The 23108-nt window shown below is 46.2% G+C and overlaps 1 protein-coding gene across 1 annotated transcript; it reads right to left on the reverse strand.

Annotated features, from left to right (window-relative positions):
• Positions 1–4425: 4425 nt before the first annotated feature.
• LOC149365703 (uncharacterized) lies at positions 4426–22548 on the reverse strand. The gene is made up of 5 exons (XM_089545329.1): positions 22360–22548; positions 18860–19039; positions 13464–13659; positions 11201–11418; positions 4426–4888 (listed from the first exon to the last, which is right to left on the reverse strand). The coding sequence occupies exons 1-5, from the start codon at positions 22494–22496 to the stop codon at positions 4453–4455; spliced, it is 1167 nt and encodes a 388-aa protein (XP_089401455.1). The 5' UTR covers positions 22497–22548; the 3' UTR covers positions 4426–4452.
• Between the last annotated feature and the right edge of the window lie 560 nt (positions 22549–23108).

Here is a 23108-nt window from a genome sequence, read left to right on the forward strand (position 1 = left end):
TGCCCCATATCCAACACGGCACCGAGAGCGAGCAGGTTCCACCCGCACACGCCTGTGTCACACTATCTAGTCAGTCTTTTTGGCCCTTTTCGACTTCTTTGGCCATTCCGCAAAACTGCGGATAAATTTTCCACCTAGAGTCAGATATTTACTACTCCTTCACGCTCCTCATGATCTCTCTCTTCTCCTCTTATGCGCAGTCCTTTTCAACTTTTAGAGTCAGCGTAATTCTTATCCCGCAAGTGGATTTGCAGTCTTGGATGTACACCAACAGCGCGTTGGTCCCTACATGCATGGGCGACCTGCTCTCTCAGCCGTATGTTATGACAGCGCGCCCCTTAGCTGTGCTAAAAATTCATTCCGAACATATAGTATTAATTTCGTATTAATTTTATATTTTTTGTCTTTATGCTTAAATTCCAACACGATTACTTTTTAAGTAGCTAGGAGTAATATTTTGAACATTCTTACAAATACGTCAGAAATACAATTTTTGCCGGCTTAGTAGATTTATAATACATTAAAAATATACTAAACTCTACATTAAATACATTACTTGAAAAAATATACCAAAAATATACTATAAAGAGATTACATTAAAACACACTAAAATATAAATTCAATACATAAAATTTATATTCTCTTCGGCTTAAAAAAGTTCTACTAGTTCGCTTTACCGGAAAAGGCTTATGATAGTTGTACACAGGAGAACTGACTGAACCAGGTCAAAGCGATAAGCATGAGGAGCCCATCCCTGAGAAAACGAGGGGTGGCATCAGTCAAGAGGTTTATGACAACACTGCAGTGTCAAATGATTCAACTCGAAAAGAAAATGCCGACAGAAAGTGGCGTCAGCAAACAGGAAGTGCTCTAACAAGCGTAATACTTGGTTTGACTTATATATACCTCCAGAGACGACGCATTATCTTGCTTGGCGAGGTGTTTTTTGGCGCAAAGACAGTGGGCCCCAAATTGTCGCACAAGTGTTGGACTGGTCGCGTTCCAACCTGGAGGCGATCTGGTTCCGAAGAGCTAATGGTAACTTTGCATCGATCAGGAGTCGAACCGTAGAACAACAAATATATGGGCGTCTATGAGAGCCGGTCGGCCTTGCGAGTCGGAGTCCTTTTCGGTGGCACGTCCAAGGCGCCCTCGCCCGTATAATACTATGAGGTTCTCCACATGTAATGTTAATAATTGGTGACTGTCTTCTTGCTAGAAGTTACCATAAACGAAAGGACTACAGAAAAATGGTTGCCCGAAACGTGATTTCGTGCACTAGATTGTAGCTTGTACACGCGGAGTGCCCATTTGTTAGAAATGAAGTACAGGTTGGACGAATTATTTTACATTTATGAAAGCACACATTAAATAGATTACCAACATGCAGATGCGATTTTCTGAAGCGCGATTTCGAGCACTATACTGTTATACGGCAGCTTAAACTGTGCTGCAAATATCTTGACGCAGGCTGCCCACATGTTAAAATCGTAGTATACTTTGGACGAGTTAATTTCGTATTTACAAAAGCCCACTTTAAATATATTGCCAACATGCAAATTCTATTTCCCGAAATAAAATTTCGAGCACTAGATTGTTCTACAGTAGCTTGAAATGTGCCACAAATATATTTACAAGGACCGCCCGTTTCTTAGAATTGAACTACACTTCGGACGAATTAATTTCATATTTACGAAAGTACACTTTTCCTACATTGACAAGATACTAAACCCCATACATATTTTTTTTCACATATTTAAAATGTGCTCGAAGCATGCTTTAAGTATGGTATTTGTGACCAAATTTAACAAAATTTTTCAAATACCAAGCATGAAATTTCAGGACCCTATTTCCCTGATATTTTTTACTGCTTCCATGAATACAATGTATCTTCAAAACGCAATGTAAATAACAGCCGTATAGTCCAAACGTATTAGTTTTCGCAAAGCCCATGCCCTTCCCCCACCTCTTGTGCGCCGCCATTTTCAACCTTTAGAGCCAATGCAATTCCTATCAGGCCACTGGATTTGCAGTCTGGGAAGTCCACCGACAGCGCGACCGTCCTTACAGGGGTGACCTGCTCTCTCTGCTGTCTCTATGAGAGCGCGCGCGCGCATCCCAAGAAATATCACGTGACTCGTCCGTAGGACCACCCGTCTCGGTAGATGGCACCGCTGACTTCCCAGATAATGTCGCCAGAGCGGCAAAAGTACTTCGACCGTCGGAAGAGCGCGGGCATTGCCGAAATATTACGCGACAGCTTAACACCATCGTTAGAGCAAGCGTCATTGGTTTTGCAGTTTTGAAAACATGCGTCTGCAATCGATTCGATGTCATCGGTGACATTTCTACAGCTATCAAATTTGTGCGACACAAAGGCGAAAATCCTTACTAGCCCCATTACAAGAATAGCTGGTGGCGCGCGCGCGCGCGCGCGCGTGTGTGTGTGTGTGTGTGTGTGTGTGTGTGTGTGTGTGTGTGTGTGTGTGTGTGTGTGTGTGTGTGTGTGTGTGTGTGTGTGTGTGTGTGTGTGTGTGTGTGTGTGTGTGTGTGTGTGTGTGTGTGTGTGTGTGTGTGTGTGTGTGTGTGTGTGTGTGTGTGTGTGTGTGTGTGTGTGTGTGTGTGTGTGTGTGTGTGTGTGTGTGTGTGTGTGTGTGTGTGTGTGTGTGTGTGTGTGTGTGTGTGTGTGTGTGTGTGTGTGTGTGTGTGTGTGTGTGTGTGTGTGTGTGTGTGTGTGTGTGTGTGTGTGTGTGTGTGTGTGTGTGTGTGTGTGTGTGTGTGTGTGTGTGTGTGTGTGTGTGTGTGTGTGTGTGTGTGTGTGTGTGTGTGTGTGTGTGTGTGTGTGTGTGTGTGTGTGTGTGTGTGTGTGTGTGTGTGTGTGTGTGTGTGTGTGTGTGTGTGTGTGTGTGTGTGTGTGTGTGTGTGTGTGTGTGTGTGTGTGTGTGTGTGTGTGTGTGTGTGTGTGTGTGTGTGTGTGTGTGTGTGTGTGTGTGTGTGTGTGTGTGTGTGTGTGTGTGTGTGTGTGTGTGTGTGTGTGTGTGTGTGTGTGTGTGTGTGTGTGTGTGTGTGTGTGTGTGTGTGTGTGTGTGTGTGTGTGTGTGTGTGTGTGTGTGTGTGTGTGTGTGTGTGTGTGTGTGCAGGGGGGGGAGAGGAGAACGTGAACATCGCGCTATGCATCGGGTGAACACATATACGAAGGGAAACGAATGCAGGATACCGTTGCCCATAGCCGCCTATGTAACTCGCATCTTCGCCGGTGGAGCAGATAGTTTATTTATTTACTCAAAATACCCAAAAGGCCCTCATTTGAGGGTAATGGGAGGGGGGGGGAATAAGTACAAAGCACAGGTTCAAGGTTAAAAGAATGCAGTAAAGTAAAATAGAAATCACAGATTTTAATGAAAAATAGGCATACACAAAAAGAGTCGCAACAATGCACATAGCAGCAAAATTTGAGGAATAAATAACAGCACCGCAAAAAAAAGACGACACCGGACAAAGTGCGCTGAAGTACAAATCAAAAATATAAAACAAAAAGACAAGGCGGAAGAAAGTACGCTAAAAAATACCTTTTTGATTGTTGAAGCATGAGTAAGTAAGGTATTGGAACTTATTTATTGCCCATTCTGTGGCAATGGCTGTTGGTAAAGGGTTCCATTCGATTATTGTGCGCGGGAAAAAAGAATAAGCACAATGGGATGACTGGCAGTTTAAGTGTTTCACTTTGTAAGGATGGTCACGAAGTGGAAAGATAACTGGCGGTGGCTGAAAGAATTCACCATGAAGGGAAGGATGGTGGTAAAGATTATGGAAAAGTGATAAGACAGAAAATTTGACGCCGCAGTGCTGTTTTCTAACTCGGCTTTAGTCTTCAATGAGGTAATGCTGGTGTAGCATGAATAATCAGAAAAGATGAATCGTGCAACACGGTTTTGCAGGGCTTCGATGTTACTGATCATATAATTCTGATTAGGATCCCAAATAGCAGACGCATATTCGAGTTTCGGAGGGATTAATGTGGTATACGCCAGTTTTTTTACATGTGTTGCGGCCTCCTTTAAATTATGTTTGAGAAGTCCGAAAGTATGATTGGCGGAAGAAAGAGTTAGATTAATATGATGATTTCATGATAAGTCGGATTCAAGGGTATTGCCATGATACTTGTAATTTCTGGTGAATTCTGCACTATTGCTATCAAGAGAGTAGGCGGTAGGAATACGTGGCTTGTTGGTGAAAGACATGAGCTTAGTTTTGGAAGCATTAAACGCTTTAACCAACCAATGAACCTGCTTTTAACGATTCCCAGGACGAGTCTAGTTAAGGCGTTGCAATGTGTCACAGCCACACATGTTGCGGCAACCGATGGCGTTCCCGGATGCGCGCGTCAAAAAACATCCCGTTTTTGACCAATTCCACAGACGACGGAATTGCTAGCACACACACTTTACATGTTTATTGGCCGTACAAGCGGTAAAAAGGCTTCGCATTTCCTGGCCTCACCTTGGTGAGGTCTTCGCCCCTGTCTTTTCTGGCGGCCAGTTCGGCGACACTCAGCACGGGCGTGTTCGGATCGACGAAGTCCGAGGTACCAAAAAGCACCGATCGCGACATCTGCCCCATCGCATTGTCCAGGTCCCTGACGTTTCTTTCGCTGAAGGCTTTGTTTTGCAGAGCGTCATGGAGAGACTCTCCCCGATAGTTGATGTAGGGATGGATTGCAAAAGCATCCCGCCAGTTAGGGTACGCATGCGGTTCGAACACAACGCCGAGCATGTCGAGGTTGGACTCCAGGTTGTAGCGCATGCAATTCACCAGATGCTTCCGCTTGAGGACCAGCAACCTTGTGGGGACTTCGCATGTGTTATAATTCCACCTGGAGTCGTTAAACCTGCAAATAAGATACACGTTGGCCGCGCGGAGCATACAACACCGGCGTCGTCACAGCGCAGGCACCGTTCAACGTTTGGGCAGAGTAATCAGGTGAGACAGAGGCTAGAACCTGAAGTTAAGGCCACTGCCTGCTCCACCTAACCCCGAAGTCACACTAAACGCGAACATGTGTGACGTGAGTAAGATTTATTGCTGACCTAGTTTACGGACATCTTTCTGTCGTAATATCCTAACACAAGGTGACCGCAAGCCAAGTCTTGTCCCGTCTACCCTCCTTCTGGTCGTCTTGTGTTACCCAAAGTAATTACCTAAACAATCGTCCAACGCCTTTTCATTTCTGTTACTCTATTCCATTTGGCAATGCTGGAATAGCAGTAACCCTGCCACTGCCTCCTTTACGCATCTGTGCACTTTTGCTTTAAAAAAGAGGCGGAACTTTTGGCAGACGAGTGAAAATGCGCCAACACTGATCGAGCACGTATGCAGTAGGTAGTAGTTACCTGCAATAAGTATCTTTGTCAGTCCAATCTTCAAGGGAATCCCCAAATGTGGAGTAAATACGTTATAAGGAACTATTTACCCATTAGCATTGACAAATCCTACGGCATAAATTAAACAACAAGCACTTCATACAGTTTCAGTGACACACTATTTAAATTTTTGAACATACCCAAGACTAACGATTTGGCTACATTTAATATCGCTTCCTTAATTTATAAATTGCATCACCACACGTTAACTATACTGACTCCCTCTCTCAGTTCTTCCGTTCGAGCTGAGGCATCATCCTCATGTCATCGCTATCTGTTACCAAAAATAAAACCTGATTATGGTCGTTACACCTTCAAATTTACAGATATTGTGCAATGGTACCTTAAACAGCAAAAGCCAAAACTACCTTCCATTCCTTCAAGAAACATATAAAGCAGTAGCTCCTTAGCAAGACGTGATAAGTTGCTGTTATTTTGCAACAGCTATGTGCTACCCATAACATGTAGGTATGTCTTGCTAAGGAGCTACTGCTTTATATGTTTCTTGAAGGAATGGAAGGTAGTTTTGGCTTTTGCTGTTGAAGGTACCATTGCACAATATCTGTAAATTTGAAGGTGTAACGACCATAATCAGGTTTTATTTTTGGTAACAGATAGCGATGACATGAGGATGATGCCTCAGCTCGAACGGAAGAACTGAGAGAGGGAGTCAGTATAGTTAACGTGTGGTGATGCAATTTATAAATTAAGGAAGCGATATTAAATGTAGCCAAATCGTTAGTCTTGGGTATGTTCAAAAATTTAAATAGTGTGCCTTTTGCCTGTTGTTAATCGCATAAGAGTATAAATCTTCTCTTGAATTATAGTGTTCTTTTTATAGCAGCAATTTCTTTATGATTGTCAATGTCACGTCCTCTCCGGTGTCGCCATTGCATATTTTTTAACTCTACATATTCAGGGACTTTTAACAATTTTTTGGGGTCCCATAATTTCTTCATTCTGATTGTAAACAGTCTCTGTGGCAAATAAACCTCCAAGCCTTCAAAAGCTGCACAGTTTGCACAGCAGTTTCATTAGCTGAGGAAAGATTGAGGAAAGAGGTTGGTCCCCGAAGGGGGAGAATTTTTATTCAACTGCAAAGGTACTGAGGCACCTGCATAGCTTTTTGTTTTGTTTGGTTTGGTTTATGGGGGTTTAACGTCCCAAAGCGACTCAGGCTATGAGGGGCGCCGTAGTGAAGGGCTCCGGAAATTTCGACCACCAGGGGTTCTTTAACGTGCACTCACATCGCAGAGTACACGGGCGTCTAGAATTTCGCCTCCATCGACATTCGACCGCCGTGGCGCAAATCGAACTCGCGTCTTTCGGGTCAGCAGCCGAGCGCCATAACAACTGAACCACCGCTGCGGCGTGCATAGCTTTTTTGGCCGCATGGCTGCCCATGGTTGCTGCTAATTACTAAATACTCCGTTTTGAATAATTAACATCGTATTTGGAAAGATGAAGGGCTGGTAAAAGGCTTGCTAAAGAGGAGGGCTGCGAATTTGTTTACCCCCTTCCCCGAATTTCCTTGATACGCATTCAAGTCTGAGTAGACGAATATCCACTTCATAAAAAGTCAGCAGCTGTTTGCGGCATGGAACCTCAAACTTCGGGCATTGTACCAGAGCGCTATGTGTACTGATCTCGAGCGCAGTGACATCAGTCCACCATCAAAGCGCGCTATTGGTGGTGAGAAGCGCAAGAACTCCTGAATTTACTTTCTCTTATTGCTACAGACTATGAAAACATATGTGGCTAGACCAGAGAAAAATTCTTGGCTCATTCAATTTTTCTTAGCAGTTGTGTTTCTACAATTACCTGAGGAGGAAGAATTGCGTAATATTTTGCAGATTGAGGGTAACGGTTCAAGCAATTAAGCTAATTTTCAAAAAATCAGGCTCTAAAGAATGACGTTATGTGAAACTGGTCAGAACGGAGATGGTCATCGCATGAAATCAGATCAGGAGTCAGGCAAGAAAGGCGAAGAGCGCCTGTGATAAAAAAAGGAAATAATTTACCTGTGCACTTCCAACTACAGCACATCGCTAGCCTGACTCATGTTTCCTGGTAAGGGTCCATCTAAATACAGAGTCATAAACTTCTAATAAAATATCTTGTCTGAACTACAAATGTAATCGCGCTCAGCGGACAAGGAGGGCAGTATCATTATCAATATAGATAAGACTAAATATAGTCGCAGAAGTTAGCCTAAATCTCCTCAGTAGCCTAAGGAACCCGAGCGATAAAGATGCATTCAGTGGTGTAGACGGATCGGAAAGCCCGTAGCTAAAAAAGAGAACGTGAGGTAAGCCTTAGATGCAATTCAATCGAGGAAATCCGTGGCTGAGCATCAGGCAACTGCAGATTTCTTTATCGACGGTGATAAGAGTTTTCTTGACGAACATGAAGCTCCATGTACGCAGTAGCTAACGACCTTGACAGTACTCGAATCTTGGAAGAACCCTGTCATCTTCTCAAACCTATCCGTCGATCACCCGGTGAAAGTCCTGTATCTTTTTCCTATTAATGTTTTTGCTACCGTCAAAAGAATTCCCCATTGGTCTTCTATAGCAGTCTTAACTTTTCGATTCTATCTATGGAGTCACTTTAAAAGAAAGATTTCGCTCCACATAAAAACAATAGACCCTTACCTTAGATATTTCTATAACAGTGTCTTACAATTTTCCCCTTTTCAATAATTTGCCCAAGAATTTTGGACATGGTATGAGAAGCGGTATGTCAAACACTTGAAAAACTATAGGCCTTTAGAAAGGTAGTCGCTCTTCGGATTTAGTTAACCTCAGACTTCTGTCAACCAAACGACAAAATGGGTTCCGGAAAGAATATTCGACTACTGTCTATATTAGTGATGTCTCTGCGTGCTTCTTTCCTTTGCAGCTGAGGTGCGCCGTCAGCGAAGGTTTTCTTAAATGAAGACTCGTAGCAAGAGGAGGAATATTGGCAAACGTAACTAAAGCTTTGTATACAACACAGTTACAAGGAAAACAAATTTACTGCAAGCTGGGTCCAATAAAATGCGAGGTGGATCTGGCTAGCAGGAAAATCACCCCTCCTCGGCATGGCCGAAGATGCAGAGGATCTAAACCTAGCCCAGACCGATAGATTGGGCTCCCGGGCTTAGTTTTATACCCTCACGATTCCCTCTCACATCCGGGGAACATTCAATCAGCTCGCCTTGGCTTCTTCCTGTGTCCAACCCCAAAAGCACAAATTCTCAGAAAGTCATCAACCTTAGCTGCACCGTATGACGCACAAAGCGAATTCTGGAAAAGCGATTGGCTCGTCTAATCGCGCTTCCCGTCCTGCAGCTTTAGTAGTGCACCCGGCATCCCTTCTGGGGAAGTGCCTTCTGTTAAGGCAGCCTTGGCTTGCCGCTGACGTCCACAGACGCACGCGCGTCAGCGAGCGCATTCTTCGATGAAAGGATGACACTCGCCTTCGCCAGAGATTCCATGAAAACCTGTCTGCAAAGCGCCTCCCCTCCTACTCAAGCGATTTTTATCGACCAGTACCAGTACAATATTCATAGCATTAATCAGGGGTAGAGAGATGAGAAGTGTATAAACACCCTCTCCGTATAGCCTTCATGCATTACGACAAAACATTTGACTCAGTCGAAGTCGCAGCAGTCATGCAGGTAATGGGTATTCGGGATAATAAAAATGCATATGTAAATGTACTGAAAAGTGTCTCTAGCACCCCATCACCCCAACCCATCTAAGGGAAGCTATATAATACAAATGAGGAAATCAGGTAAAGAAACAATCGCTCCAGTACTGTTCAGCGCGTTTTTAAGGAAGGTACTCAGAGAATTCAACAGGGAATGATTGGAGATAAAATTTAATGAAGAATACTTTTCAAGTCTCTATTCTGCTGAGGAAATTAAATTGCTAAGTAACCCAGGCGCTGAATTCCAAACCATGACCGAACATCCAGACAAACGAAGTTGAAAAAAGGGGAAACAAAATTAAAATGAAGAAATAGAAAGTAATGTTCAACACTGTCGGAAGGAAACAACCGTTTACTGCAGGCAGAGAAGTAGTGTTGCGGTAAGAGATGCATCAATAGTTAGGGCAGAAAGTGACCGCAGAACAGGCACGCGAGAACGAAGTAACTACAAGAATAAGAATGGGCTGGTTAGCAGCTGGCAACAACTCACAAGAGAGGGATTACAGTTAACCAATAGCCGGGATGAGTAAAGTATGTAAAAGGTATATATAACCAGCGTTTAACCAATGAGAGCAGTGACGCAAAGGCTGATGAAAAGCGTTCAGTTTAAATCGAGGACATCGCATCAAGCTAATACTGGACGGGGAAATTGAAGGAGACACTTAGGCTCCTCCTTAAGGGTATGACGCGATAGCGAAATGGGTTAATTGCTGTATATGCAGAATATCCTCCTCCGCTTTATATTCATAGATCCCAGGAAGCCCTCTTACCCCTCCTGGCGCAGTAGTGCATCGGTTCAGCGATGCAGCACTTCCCGATGGCAGTAGCTCTCACCAGTGGGCTTTGAGCGACCCTGATTGACCTTCCCAAGCAACCAGTAATTAATTTAGATGTCATTTGCCACGTTGAACAGCTTGCTAACTATTCGGTGGGCAGGTTGTGATAACACCGCAAGGTCACGTGACCTAAGTGGCCCACCTGCCTCCTAGACTGCTCTCTGGGCATCATCTGCCATAGTAATGCTCGCCATTTCTCGCTCACCACGCCAACATCAAGTTTTCTAGTGAGCGGGCCCTTTAGGGCCATCGCGTTAAAATGGTAGTCGTGGCGTCAAGAGGCAGGAACAGAGAATAATCGGTCTGGCAACAAACGCGAGTTAACTACATAGCAGTCCAAATCAAAAAGAGGAAATGGGCATGTAATTCGAAGCAAGAAAAGAACAACGTTCCTTTAAGGTAAAACGGCGTACTCTAAGAGAGGGCAAGCGTGTACTATAAGAGAATATGACGCAATACAATGTAGTAGGCCACACAACGTTAACCCTCGCCGCCAGGAAAGAACGAAAATCCACGAAGTGATTAGGAGACAGGAGAGCCGTGAGAAAGAAGATAGGAAAGCAAAAGATGGAGAGGAGGACAGGAAAAGGCGAATGTCGATTTTTCCCGGTCGGGTCCGACCGGAGGTGCCGTCTACATTAAGCTGCAGCTGCGCACCACTGCAAAGTGGTGTGTTGCCTCCGCCGAGGGGCTTTTAAGGTCCAAACGCTCAGCATCGGCTCAACCACCAGGATCCCCTTTTCCCTGGACTCGACTGAGGCACGCGCGGCTAAGCGTGGGTGCTCATGTCCGTGCTGACGCACTGTTCACTATCATCCCCCGGAGGGGATGTCCCTGTGGATGTTCAGGAACCAGTGGTGTCGCAACTTACCAACATCTGCACGTACCAGATGCCCCTGCGGGGAAACTGCGCATATGTTATGCATGAAATAATAGGTTATTTGGCACACAGCACCGGGTGGTAATCGCTATGATGATTATGATGATGATGATGATGATGAGTTTTCATAGCGCAAGGGCCTCTGTGGCCAAGGAGCGCCATGCCACAAGGTTGTTTTTTCTACTCAAGGTGGAGCTAAGGACCTCTTTCCCAATCATTTCATCCTAAAGAAGCCGAGCTCCAGGCCGAAAAAACCTTGAACTAATTGAATCGCCGGTGGATGCCCAGCGGCCCCGGGGATCGAACCCCCCTCCTCCCGCATGCGAGGCGGATGCTAAAACGACTAGTGCACCGCTGCGACTCTTACTCACCCTCGTTGTGATTCAATGTAGATCCTGAGGAAGCGTGAGTTCTTGTGGAAGAACAAGATATTGATGGTCATCCAACCGTTAGGCGGGCAGGCTACCGTTGCCTCGTAGCGTAAGAAGCGCCGCAAAGACTTGACCACAAACACGTCCCAGTCCAGGTAGATGCCGCCGTACCGCCTCAGAATCTGCATCCGGGCAAAGTCAGTCACGTGGTGCTTTTGCTGCGTTATGACAAAACGATGATATTAGAAAACGGCAGATAACAAAACCTCACATTTGAAAAATGAATGGTTGCAAATGCTGCACCACCGCCTGGCCCCACTAGCACCAAGTTTTTGCTGCGTAGTATTAAAGGCCCACACTGACAACTTTAAAGAATAAATGAACGATCTTCTACGTGTGGACCGCCCATCTCTGGCCCTTCTTTGTATGTGTGAGCTCAACGATTTCTTACATTCTGTTTAAGTGGGTTCAATATGCGCCTGCGCGCTTCCCCTGTTCCTTCTGGTTTTATTGCTTTTTGCCTTGATTTGCGCATGTACCCTAAAATCACTGTCTTCTTGGGTACTGCTTGGTTGGTTGGTTGGTTTATGGGGCTTAATGTCCCAAAGCGACTAAGGATATGAGAGACACCATAGTGCAGGGCTCCGGAAATTTCGACCACCGGGAGTTCTTTAACGTGCACTGGCATCGCACAGTACACGGGCTCTAGAATTTCTCCTCCAAAGAAATTCAACCGCTGCGGCCGGGATTGAGCCCGCGTCTTTCGGGTCAGCAGCCGAGCGCCGTAACCATGAGCCACCGCGGCGGGCATGGCTGAATATGTGGGTGCATGGATAAGGCTGAATTCTTTGAATCGGGCGGCAGCTCACGCCACCTAGCCGGTGCTTTTCAAGCGTCAGTGTACCCTCGCGGCAGGAAAAGTGACAGAACAGCAAACCTAATTATAAAACTGAGGACGCTTCTTGTTCTGCTTCATGCTGTTGAGTTTAAACATAGTTTGTTAGAAAAATAAACCATTGTTCATTTTATTAACGGCTTGTTTACAGCAACATGTTACCGCACGGTCCCTTATTCTGCAACTAAATGCTTCCGGGGTGGAGCCCTGCTACTAGCCACAGCAACCTTGCTGCGATTTGGTTTATTCCGCGGTCAGCGTCTCGCGGTGTCATCATTTTGACGTCACAGACAAGAAAATTGAGACGAAAATTGGCAGCGACTCGTACTCGCACCCCAGAAGAAACGAAGGCGCGACTCCAAGCGCCGATTCCACAAAGGCTGAATCCACAATTGCCCGAGTGTTTCCCTGGGACACTCGGTTCAAAAATCTGTCGTGAACTAGCCTCCTCCCTAAGAAATGTATGTTATATGAAACGAGAAATATCATGACACCATCCGTATCGGTGTACGATGAAGAACTGAGCTGACTCGTCGGCGGCGTAGGAGCAATCGTGCTCGGCGGTTGTCGAGCAGTACGCCCGCCGCTCTCGGCCTTGCTCTCGGCTCAGCAGCCGAGTACTCTAACCTCTAAGTCATTGCCCGGGGTGACTATAAAAAGAGAAGGAGGGATAGGGGTTCCTGATTTCTAGTAGCCTAGAAATCAGGCTTATTACCGCGTCAGCAACGCCATCGAAGGAAGAAAACCGCCGGTTGTAGAAAGCATGCATTAGAAGAACCACCAAGGACATCTCGCCCACCAAAGAGCATCTCACTATAATGCCACTACAGACGTATGCGCTCCGTCTAAAAAAAAAATCCACAAGCTGACTGCATCTTTTGGATATTCCTTCAGCGCACACTACAGGTAATGTACAGAGGTGAGTTTTCTAATTCTGCATCAGAAAAATTCGTAATCGGAGGGCCCACAGCACAGCGGTTGGTTCCACAACCCATTCTGCGACCGTGGTTCAAAACATCGCATAGAAGCATTTGACAGCCTTACTGGAGATATAGTGTCACAATGAGGCATAAGGCACTAATGAAAAAAAAAACGACAAACCACAGAAAACAGACAGGAAGAAATTAGGCACAATTAAAAATAAAGATAGGGTAGGGATATATCAAACATGGAATAAATACTGCTGTGGTCGAACCTACATTTTGCGGCGTGTATACCGCTTGAGCTTCGCATCAAAGCTTAGAATGTCTCTCCAAGAAGTAAAATATTTAAATCGTCCCATTTGACATAACGGTGGAAGAGGTTCGATATGATTTCTCAGCTTCCTTCACGAGCTGAGCTGGTCGGAGACTGAAATTTGTTACTTACTTTAAGTTCTACTCCAAAGATGTGTGTTGGAAATTTGTAGGGTTTGAAGGTAATGTTGATGCCTTCGGTCAAGTTAACGAAACGCCCTGTGAAACCGCACGGGTCACAGTGCACCATGATGGCGCTAGGCCGGTGGTTCAGGTACATGGAACGGAGGAAGACCACGTCCATGAACGTCAGCTCGGGCTGTCGGCGCCTGCGTTCAAAACAGTGCGAACGCCGCGATTACTGCCTACTTATAGCATAGAATATATGTGAGCATCATCATCATCATCAGCCTGACTACGCCCACTGCAGGGCAAAGACCTCTCCCATGTTTCTGCAATTAACCCTGTCCTTCGCCAGTTGCGGCCACCGTATTCCCGCAAATTTCTTAATCTCATCCACCTACCTAACTTTTCGAGCTGTTCTTTTAACATGTGTTTACATGTAAAAGAAAAGCTCAAAAAGAGCTTGACTGCTAAAATTGATAAATGCGACAAGCATTTTGCTAAAAAAGGCGGATAACAAGTTTTTTTTTCGCGATTTATTGCCGTATCGTTGCATCTTGCGGCTACCTGTGGAAGCTGCGACTGACGTCAATACACCCGCGCGCCCACCGTTCCCGCAGAAGCCCGATTGCCATCGCGTCGGCCGCTCGTCGTCTGCTCACGGCATTCCCCAATATGTCAAGATGTTAATCGATGCTGTCTACATACCATAACCGTATGCACGCTTACGTAAGCTAAATGCAGCTATTTTTTCCGGACCTTACGCCATTTCTAACATTCTAACGTTTAAAACAGAAGCCCGACGATGTTTAGTCTAGAGGCGCCATCTGGTGGTCAAGAAGAGAACCATTGTTGTCAACAAACCGATGCCTCTCTTAGGCTAAGAGGGGCAGAATTGTCACTCTAAATAAAAAATAAAGGAAATTTATTACTCGTAAGTTTTCTTATGAGTGACAGGAGACGAAGCGAAAAACCGTTGGCCCATTTATGGTCATTGAACGCGTTGAAGAAGCCAGTAACAACGACGAAACCAGTACGAAGCGAGGTTTCATGCATCGAAGGGCGCCGACATATCTCTCGCCGCGGGAGGGTGCCATGACGTCACGCTCTTCACCTCGCGCCAGCCGGGAGGGCTTGGCGCTCCCTCACCATCCGCTGAAAAATATGTGCACTGACGACTAGATTTCCGTGTAATGACATTCTGAGAATCTATTCTCAGCGTTTTTGTTCAATTTCAAGATATTGCTTCAGTATCCCTTTAAAGACGAGCGGTTATCTTGCCTTCACATGACATGCCCCGCCCAAGCACACTTCTTCCTCTTGATTTCGACAAGGATGTCATTAACCCGCGTTTGTTCCCTCACCCACTCCTCCTGCTTCCGATCTCGTAACGTTACACCAATCATTTTTCTTTCCATTGCTCGCTGCGTTGTCCTTAACATAAGCTGAACTCCCTTTGTCAGCCTTCGGTGTTGAATTTATTTTTCACAGTAATTATTCTGGTCACAGGTTGCTCTGGAAGTCTTGAAAAACACAATGCATGAAAAATGCGCAGCTGCTTCGTTGCCCGTTTTATTCAGTCTTAAAAAAAAAAAAAGTGGTTAGTGTTGTTTTCGTTTCTCGTCTTTTTTTTTCAAGATGTGAAAGCAAAAATGGAAAAAAGAAAGCGCAGAATATTGTTTTTTAGTTTCGGCTTCAGTGACACACATTACGTTCGTAGAACTCCCACGTACTACGTTCAAAATCAGGATCATACGCGAACAAGATGGATCAAAGAGAAAAAAAAATCTCTGCCTCTCCCGTAACCGAGAGTAGAGTAAGCATGAAATGCTTACGGGCATAACACATTGGTTGCAGATGGTACTAGTCAAAATCCTGAAATGGGTCTAGTGTTCAACACACCACACTCTTCTTGTTGCGTCGAAGCGATCGCCTGCAACAGTGCGGGCTTACGTAGGCAGCCACGAACCGTGGCGGCCTTGTAGCTTTCGGGAGCGGCCGCATAATCTTGGCGTTGTCGGCAGGGGCGAGCAGTCTTCGGCGGTGGCGTATCACTCGCAAAGCGATCGCTTTCAGCAAGACACTTCCTATCTCTCCTTTCATCAGGCTCCATTGCTGGCGGCAATGAAATGCAGGACGATGCAGAAGCGTACGCGGACACGACGAGACGCAGGCCTGACAAGAATGTATCTGCAGCGCGTTCGAATACTCCGCGAGCGTGTATACATCTGCCTGCCAAAGGGGAAACCCTCATGACCTGAAGGCCCAGCGGCCGGTCTTTTACATGCGTGAGTGTGGGACCGCAGCGCCATCCTTGGTGACGGCGCGGAAGCGCGGCCCTCTCAGAGAGTCTCGTTAAATCTCGTACGGTGCCCGGATGCTCTCGTTTCAGTGCCCGGATGTGGGCTCTCGGTCTCAACATGACGTCACCACACTGCCGACAACGGGAGCTAAAAGCATTTCATGCTTAAAACGCGTTCGCAAAAGCTGTACTAGGTCGCGCTATCTATCTTCCCCTAAGGTTTTTAGAGCGCTGTTCTTTCCGCTTGCTCCATTGGTCTATTGTCTACAATCCGCCGCAGACCAGAGATTGCAGTGGAGCTGTCGTGGAAACGTCTTTTTTTAATCGACATCGTCCCATACGATGAGGATTTCGATTAATACTGACCGAATCAGGAAAATGTCCCACCCAGACTCAGAGTTAAACCAAAATAACAAATTACTGCCATTTCTGTCCGAAGTCAGAGCTAGAAAGGTTTACCGCGACAAGCATTTTAGCAGGTGCTCTGAGAGACAAAACAGTCAAGAGTTAAAAGAAGCCATTTCTATTGATTGTTCAAAACAAAGGTACTTTGTGAACGAACATCCCCGCAAGCGCAAAGAGGTATCTTAAAAGGCACTAAAGGCACTATCATCATCATCATCATCATCAGCCTGACTACACCCACTGCAGGGCAAAGGCCTCTCCCATGTCTCTCCAATTAACCCTGTCCTTTGTCAGTTGCCGCCACTGTATCCCCGCAAACTTCTTAATCTCATCCGCCCACCTAACTTTCTGCCGTCCCCTGCTACGTTTGCTTTCTCTTGGAATCCACTCCGTTACCCTTAAGGACCAGCGGTTATCTTGCCTTCGCATTACATGCCCTGCCCAAGCCCATTTCTTCTTCTTGATTTCAACTAAGATGTCATTAACCCGCGTTTGTTTCCTCACCCATTCCGCCCTCTTCCGATCTCTTAACGTTACACCTATCATTTTCCTTTCCATAGCTCGCTGCGTTGTTCTTAACTTAAGCTGAACCCTCTTTGTTAGCCTCCACGTTTCTGCCCCATAGGTGAGTACCGGTAGGATACAGCTGTTGTATACTTTTCTCTTCAGGGATATTGGTAAGCTACCATTCATGATCTGAGAGAACCTGCCATATGCGCTCCACCCCATTCTTATTCTTCTAGTTATTTCCCTCTCATGATCCGGATCTGCGGTCACTACCTGCCCTAAGTAGACATATTCTCTTACTACTTCCAGCACCTCACTACCAATTGCGAACTGCTGTTCCCTTGCTAGGCTGTTGAACATTACTTTGGTTTTCTGCATGTTAATTCTTAGCCCCACCGTTCTGCTCTGCCTGTCTAACTGGTTGATCATGCTTTGCAGTTCTTGTCCTGAGTGGCTTAGCAAGGCAATGTCATCAGCGAATCGCAAATTACTCAGGTATTCTCCATTAACTCTTATCCCTAACTGTTCCCATTCCAATCCCCGGAATACCTCCTGTAAGCAGGCAGTGAAGAGCATTGGCGAGATCGTGTCTCCCTGCCTGACACCTTTCCGTATTGGAATTTTATTGCTGACTTTATGGAGAACTATAGTAGCTGTGCAATCGTTATAAATATCTTCCAATATTTCCACATAACACTCTTCCACACCCTGATTCCGCAATGCCTGCATGACAGCTGAGGTTTCCACTGAGTCAAATGCTTTCTCGTAATCAATGAAGGCTATATATAAGGGTTGGTTATATTCTGCGCATTTCTCTATCACCTGATTGATAGTGTGAATGTGGTCTATTGTCGAGTATCCTTTACGAAAGCCTGCCTGATCATTTGGTTGACTAAAGTCCAAGGTTGTCCTGACTCTATTAGCGATTACCTTAGTAAATACCTTGTAGGCAACGGACAATAAGCTGATTGGTCTGTAATTCTTCAAGTCCTTGACGTCTCCTTTCTTATGAATTAAGATAATGTTAGCGTTCTTCCAAGCTTCTGGTACTCTCGAGGTCACAAGGCATTGCGTATACAGGGTGGCTAGTTTTTGTAGCACAATCTCTCCTCCGTCCTTCAACAAATCTACTGTTACCTGATCCTCACCAGCTGCTTTCCCTCTTTGCATTGCTCCTAAGGCTTTCTTTACTTCCTCCTTCGTTACTGGCAGGATGTCCCATTGCTGTGCTCGACTGGCTCCCTCAGTAACTTGATGATTACATTCGCTACTGTATAGATTTGTGTAAAATTCTTCGGCTAATTCAACTATCTTATCCATATTGCTGATGACATTGCCCTGTTTGTCTTTTAGCGCATACATCTGGTTTTTACCTATGCCCAGTTTTCTCCTCACTGATTTTAGGCTACCTCCATTCCTTAGAGCATGCTCGATTTTCTCCATGTTAAACTTTCTTATGTCGGCTACCTTGCGCTTATTTATTAACTTCGATAGCTCTGCTAGTTCTATCCTGTCTGTGGAGTATAGATGGGTGCTATGAAGTTTTAATCTTTTTCAATGGCCCGAAGTATTACGCTGCCGTGGATTGTGCATGCTAGATGAAAGGAACCTGACGTGACCGTTTGTTTTCGGGGAAATTAGGGGCAACTTCTTTACTCGCTCTAAATGCTCACGGCAAACAGTTTGCAGAGTTATGGGATGGATGTTGCGATGAAGTTAGTTGAGGAATAAATGAAACGGAGATTTCACTGCTGGATTCAGAGCTTAAGTGACCGCAAGTTGTACAGGAGAAGCAGCTGAAAATCACGCAAAACGCATACACACTAATCGAGGAGACCGCGAACGCAGTGGTGGGGCGTGACATTTTAGAAAATATCATCCAGGCGCACATAATTCGAGTCGCGTCGCACGCTTTGAGGGAGCCCGCTAATAAATCAATGATTTCGGAGAGGTTTCTTAGCATGAGCGTCAAGCAAATATTTGCGAAAATCATGCATGCCGCGTAGGCTGCAGCAAGCAGAGGCAGATTTACTAATCTGTTATCAGACTGGCTGAGCTTACAGCTTTCGCAAGACAATTTTCTAGATCTTTGGTGAAATGAAACCTTTAAAGTGTCATACATCCTATACGTCTCCGTAGAATTCCCAGCGAAATATTTCTCAGAAGAAAATACGCTCAGCGGACATGCTTACCTCACAAGATGAAGTATATTTGGAACCACGTCGTAATCGTATGGGAGGGCACTATCAGCGTCGTAGAAGCTCCTCGGAAGCTCTCGTTGCTTCGTTTGTGATAGGCCGTAAAGCGTCTTCGGGATCAGGCAAGTGATGGCGAGAAATAATGCACCGGCGAACATTCCTATTAAGAGCAACCTGTGCGAAGGAAATTGAATGCCAACAGGGAGCGCCGTGTCAGAACAAGAAACAGTGTTATAAACTCTGATCGCGTTTTCAGAGATCAAACACTGGCAGGAGCCTGTGGAAGAGTGCAGGACAACCAGATGATCACGACCTTCAACATCGTACTTTTAAACACCACCGACGGTTTGGGAAATCATGTATAAACAGAGAGAAGGATAATTGTGAGCGCTGATATTATAATCGGTAAAGTGGACGCGTTTCATAAGCGAAACGTTGTTTGTTATTTCAATATGTTGAGATAGCGCTCGATTCAAGTAGGAGTTGGCAACACAGGGTAAAAAGTTTTGCATAGAAGGATACAAAATATGAAAACGAAACGAAGAAAAAAAAGGTTTGGTTTGTGGGGTTTAACAAAAACGTACTACTTCTATCGGAGCCACAGCCATTGGAAGGGCTGTAAATAGGAGTAGTTATTGTAAGAAAAAGGTAAATTTTGAACAAATATTTCCTTGCTGTGCTGGCTTTATAATTACAGCAAAATTGAGGAATGAAAGAACTCGTTCCAACTGTCAAGGTCTTTCAAACTATTTTTCTCGTCCACTGCGAGAGGCACGCGTGCAAACGACCGCCTTTAAAAGCCATGTTTAAAACACACGGTCCATTTCTGCTTCCTTAGGGGTGTAATCCTGGTGCCGCGAAAAAATTGGAACGGACACATCAGCTCCGCGTTATGGTATGGTTGGGTGGTTGGTTTATTGGGGTTTAACGTCCTAATGCGACTCAGGCTACGAGGGACGCCGTAGTGAAGGGCTCCGAAAGTTTCGAACACCTGGGATTGTATAACGTGCGCCGACATCGCGCAGTACACGGGCCTCTATAATCTCGCCTCCATCGAAATTCAGCCGCCGCGACCGGGATCGAACCCGCGTATTTCTGGCCAGCAGCCGAGCGCCGTAACCACTGTGCCACCGCGGCGGGGCCTTATGGTATGACGGGATAGCGTAATAAGTTAATTCCCATATAGGCAGAAGGTCACTCTGTACTTCATATTAATAGATCCCTGGTAGTCCTCATACCTCTCGTGGCACAGGCTGCTGAGGTTAAGCGATGCGCAACTGCCGTGCGATGGCAAGTGCTCACAGCGGTTGGTATTTTGGGCACAGGTTGCTCTTCCCGAGCGACCAATCCTTCATTTAACTGCACCCTGCCAGGGTGGGCACTTTGCTCACTATCCGGTGAGTAGGTTGTGATTTAACGCCGTAAAGTCATGTAAAGTCATATCCTCTAATTGCCCACTGGCCTCCAAGGTTGCCCTCTGGGCACCACCTGCCACAGTCACGCTCGTGATTTTTCGCTGACAACGGCGACGCCGTTAAAGGTCCCGTACAGCGGTCAAGCGATGCGCCGCTGCCCTGCAATGACAGGTGCTTCCATGGCAGGTGCCGCCGCGCACCGAGTGATGGCAACGATTTCGGAGAAAGGCGAGACGAGCGCGCGCTGCCTTAGCCCACTGCGAGTAGCTGGTTTTTCTTTCCTTGTCACGTCTTGCTTCTTGCCTACTTTGCTCACACGTCGCTCTTCTGCCTCCACGCCATAACAGACACTTCGCAGGGAACGTATACAGCTGCCTCAAAGAAATCGCATTGCAAGCTTCAACGTAAGCTGGCCGGTTAAGGCCGATTCACACGACGATCCGTTCGCCCGCGGCCCCCGCACCACGCGGGGCCTGCGATCCCATGACGTCAAGCGGACCCGACGGCCGGGCCAAAGGAGCAGACGACGCGCTGGGTGTACCACAGTTGCCCGATTATTTTAAAGTGTTTGGCAAGGCTGGTCGAATCGGTTTTTCCTCCCGACCCGTGACTGTACGATTGAATGAAAGAAAAACTTAATTGAACTGCAGAGGAGGTCCTGCAGAGTGGGTGCGGCCCTTTGTCCAATTCCTCGATGGCCTGGGCCGTCTTGCTAGCCCAGTTGCCAGAGCTAGTGCACGCATCTTCGCGGGCCGCCGCTAAATCCCACGAGGGGAGAGACACCTGTGCTTCCTTGCCTGACCAGCCCGCGGGCCGACAGCGCGCCTCTCAATGTGGTGATGCCTGAATACGTAATGCGCGGGCCGCGGAAGAACGGGCCGTCGTGTGAATCGGCCTATAAGAGGCCACGAGTTCAGGTGCGCAAGAAGGAAGCAGTGCCTCACCCGTATATTTTTTACGCTTACTCACCCCGAAACGGGCAGATCACCCACAGAGGCCGACACCGCCATTTGAGCAGGTTTTTTTCTGCATCGACAACGCCAGCAATCGGGCTCTTGGAATAGTAGCGCCAGAAGCTTTTGCTTATAGAAACTATTTTAAAAGTGCGCAATGTAAACAAGTTGTCTGTAAACGCCATCAGTTCTTTCTTCCGCAAGACCGGTTCTGTCTGCTGCAAGATATCTGTCCCTGACGAATGCACCACGGGTGCAATACCTGTGCAACAATCTTCCACGCCAGCCTCCAGCCAGCGTGAGGAAGAACCTGCGAGAAACTGTACACTCGAATATAATTGCTAACCTAACGATTCTAAAGCAAGCCAATGAAAGGAAAGAATGCTACCTGTTTACATTGCCAAGAACTTATCAGGTATGTGCTATGCGTCTCCCTCGTCACAACGTTCACGCTATCCTTCTCACATGAGATTCCACAAACTAGCCCGGAAGAATGTCATTTCGATGCAAAGTATGTTTTAGATGGCGAATATTCTCATATCTTCAGTCGCTGGCGACAATGGGGATGCTTCACTTCCGAGTGTCGTCTCGTTGCCGGCCATATGTTGAAGGAGGGCACGGAAGCTCATGAAGACAGCGCGAAGAAATTTTGCGAGGCTGCGATTAAAGATACCGCGACTTTCTACTCTGGCTGGCCGTCTAACGCAACTTCACTATATGTCACTAAGAAATCTGAAAGCTGCAGAGGCGTCCAGACGGCGTAGTTAAGCGTGTAGTAACCACAGGAATCAGCAGCATCTCTCAGAGCCTGCCACACACGGATAACAGTACGGCCATCAGACGGTATTTGTGTTTGCTCAGCTCGATGTCATAACACTGTTCCAAATGCAACTGAAGGAAAGGCAGGCGGCCCAGTTTTCTGTCCTGTGATGATCACAAGGCGCTGAAGGAGCAACGCTGAAACCGCGCTGAGCACCAGCAACATCCTTCTCGCCCTTAAAAATATTCGGCCAATATAGCATTAACGAAAGGTTGCGCTAGCACCGAGCACAAGCCGGTTGCATTCCTCCTAACTAGTGGCGCGCAAAGCCCAGCACACGGTAGACAGTCAGAGGTCGTCACGTACCATAATCTTGGCCCTCTCGAAATGAATGCATCCACATACGACTTGGCAGAGGCCGCCGGAGACTGGGACTTGTCCCCAACCCCGATCTCCAGCTCCATGGCTTGCATTCTTCTTTTTCTTCTTCTTCTTCTCCTCATGAAAATCGCACATACCCCCGCGGGGGGATTGGCCAAGATACTGTGGTGAATGCCAAGGGGGTATACGTGCGGGGAAAAAAAGCTGAGTAAAATAGTATAATGTTTGAAATTAGAAAATATGTATGAATTGTTAAAAATCTTTAATTAATAAACAAATTTGATACATCAGGAATAAATAAATCAAAATACGCTTTTTGGACATTCACTGGAATTTTATATGGATTTAACAAGGTAAGCGACCAGTTGCAATAATGTAATCATGAAGGCAGCCGCAAATAGTGCTTCACGAGAATCCCGTGGCGCTCGCACCAAACGAGAGCAGAACGCGTAGAGACAAAGGAAGTCCTAACCTCGAAAGAGCTCTGAAATGCGAACCGCCGGCAAGAGAGGAGATAATGGTCAGTTGTTTCAACTTCTCCGCATGTGTTACAAAGGTTTGTCGTAGCGAACCCGCATCTGCATAAGTACAATTTGAGGTGGGGGATTCTGCATCGCAAAAGCGTCATGGACACTTCACACCGTCTTCGTTTTCTTCTCACAGGCTGCGCTTGCAAGAGTTGCTTTTCTTTTCAAATAACCGAATCCCGCACGTGCAGTCTGGGGGATCGGCCA

The sequence above is a fragment of the Amblyomma mixtum genome, chromosome 1 (genome assembly GCF_055824585.1).
Source record: "Amblyomma mixtum isolate Tamu chromosome 1, ASM5582458v1, whole genome shotgun sequence".
NCBI classification, from domain to species: domain Eukaryota; kingdom Metazoa; phylum Arthropoda; class Arachnida; order Ixodida; family Ixodidae; genus Amblyomma; species Amblyomma mixtum.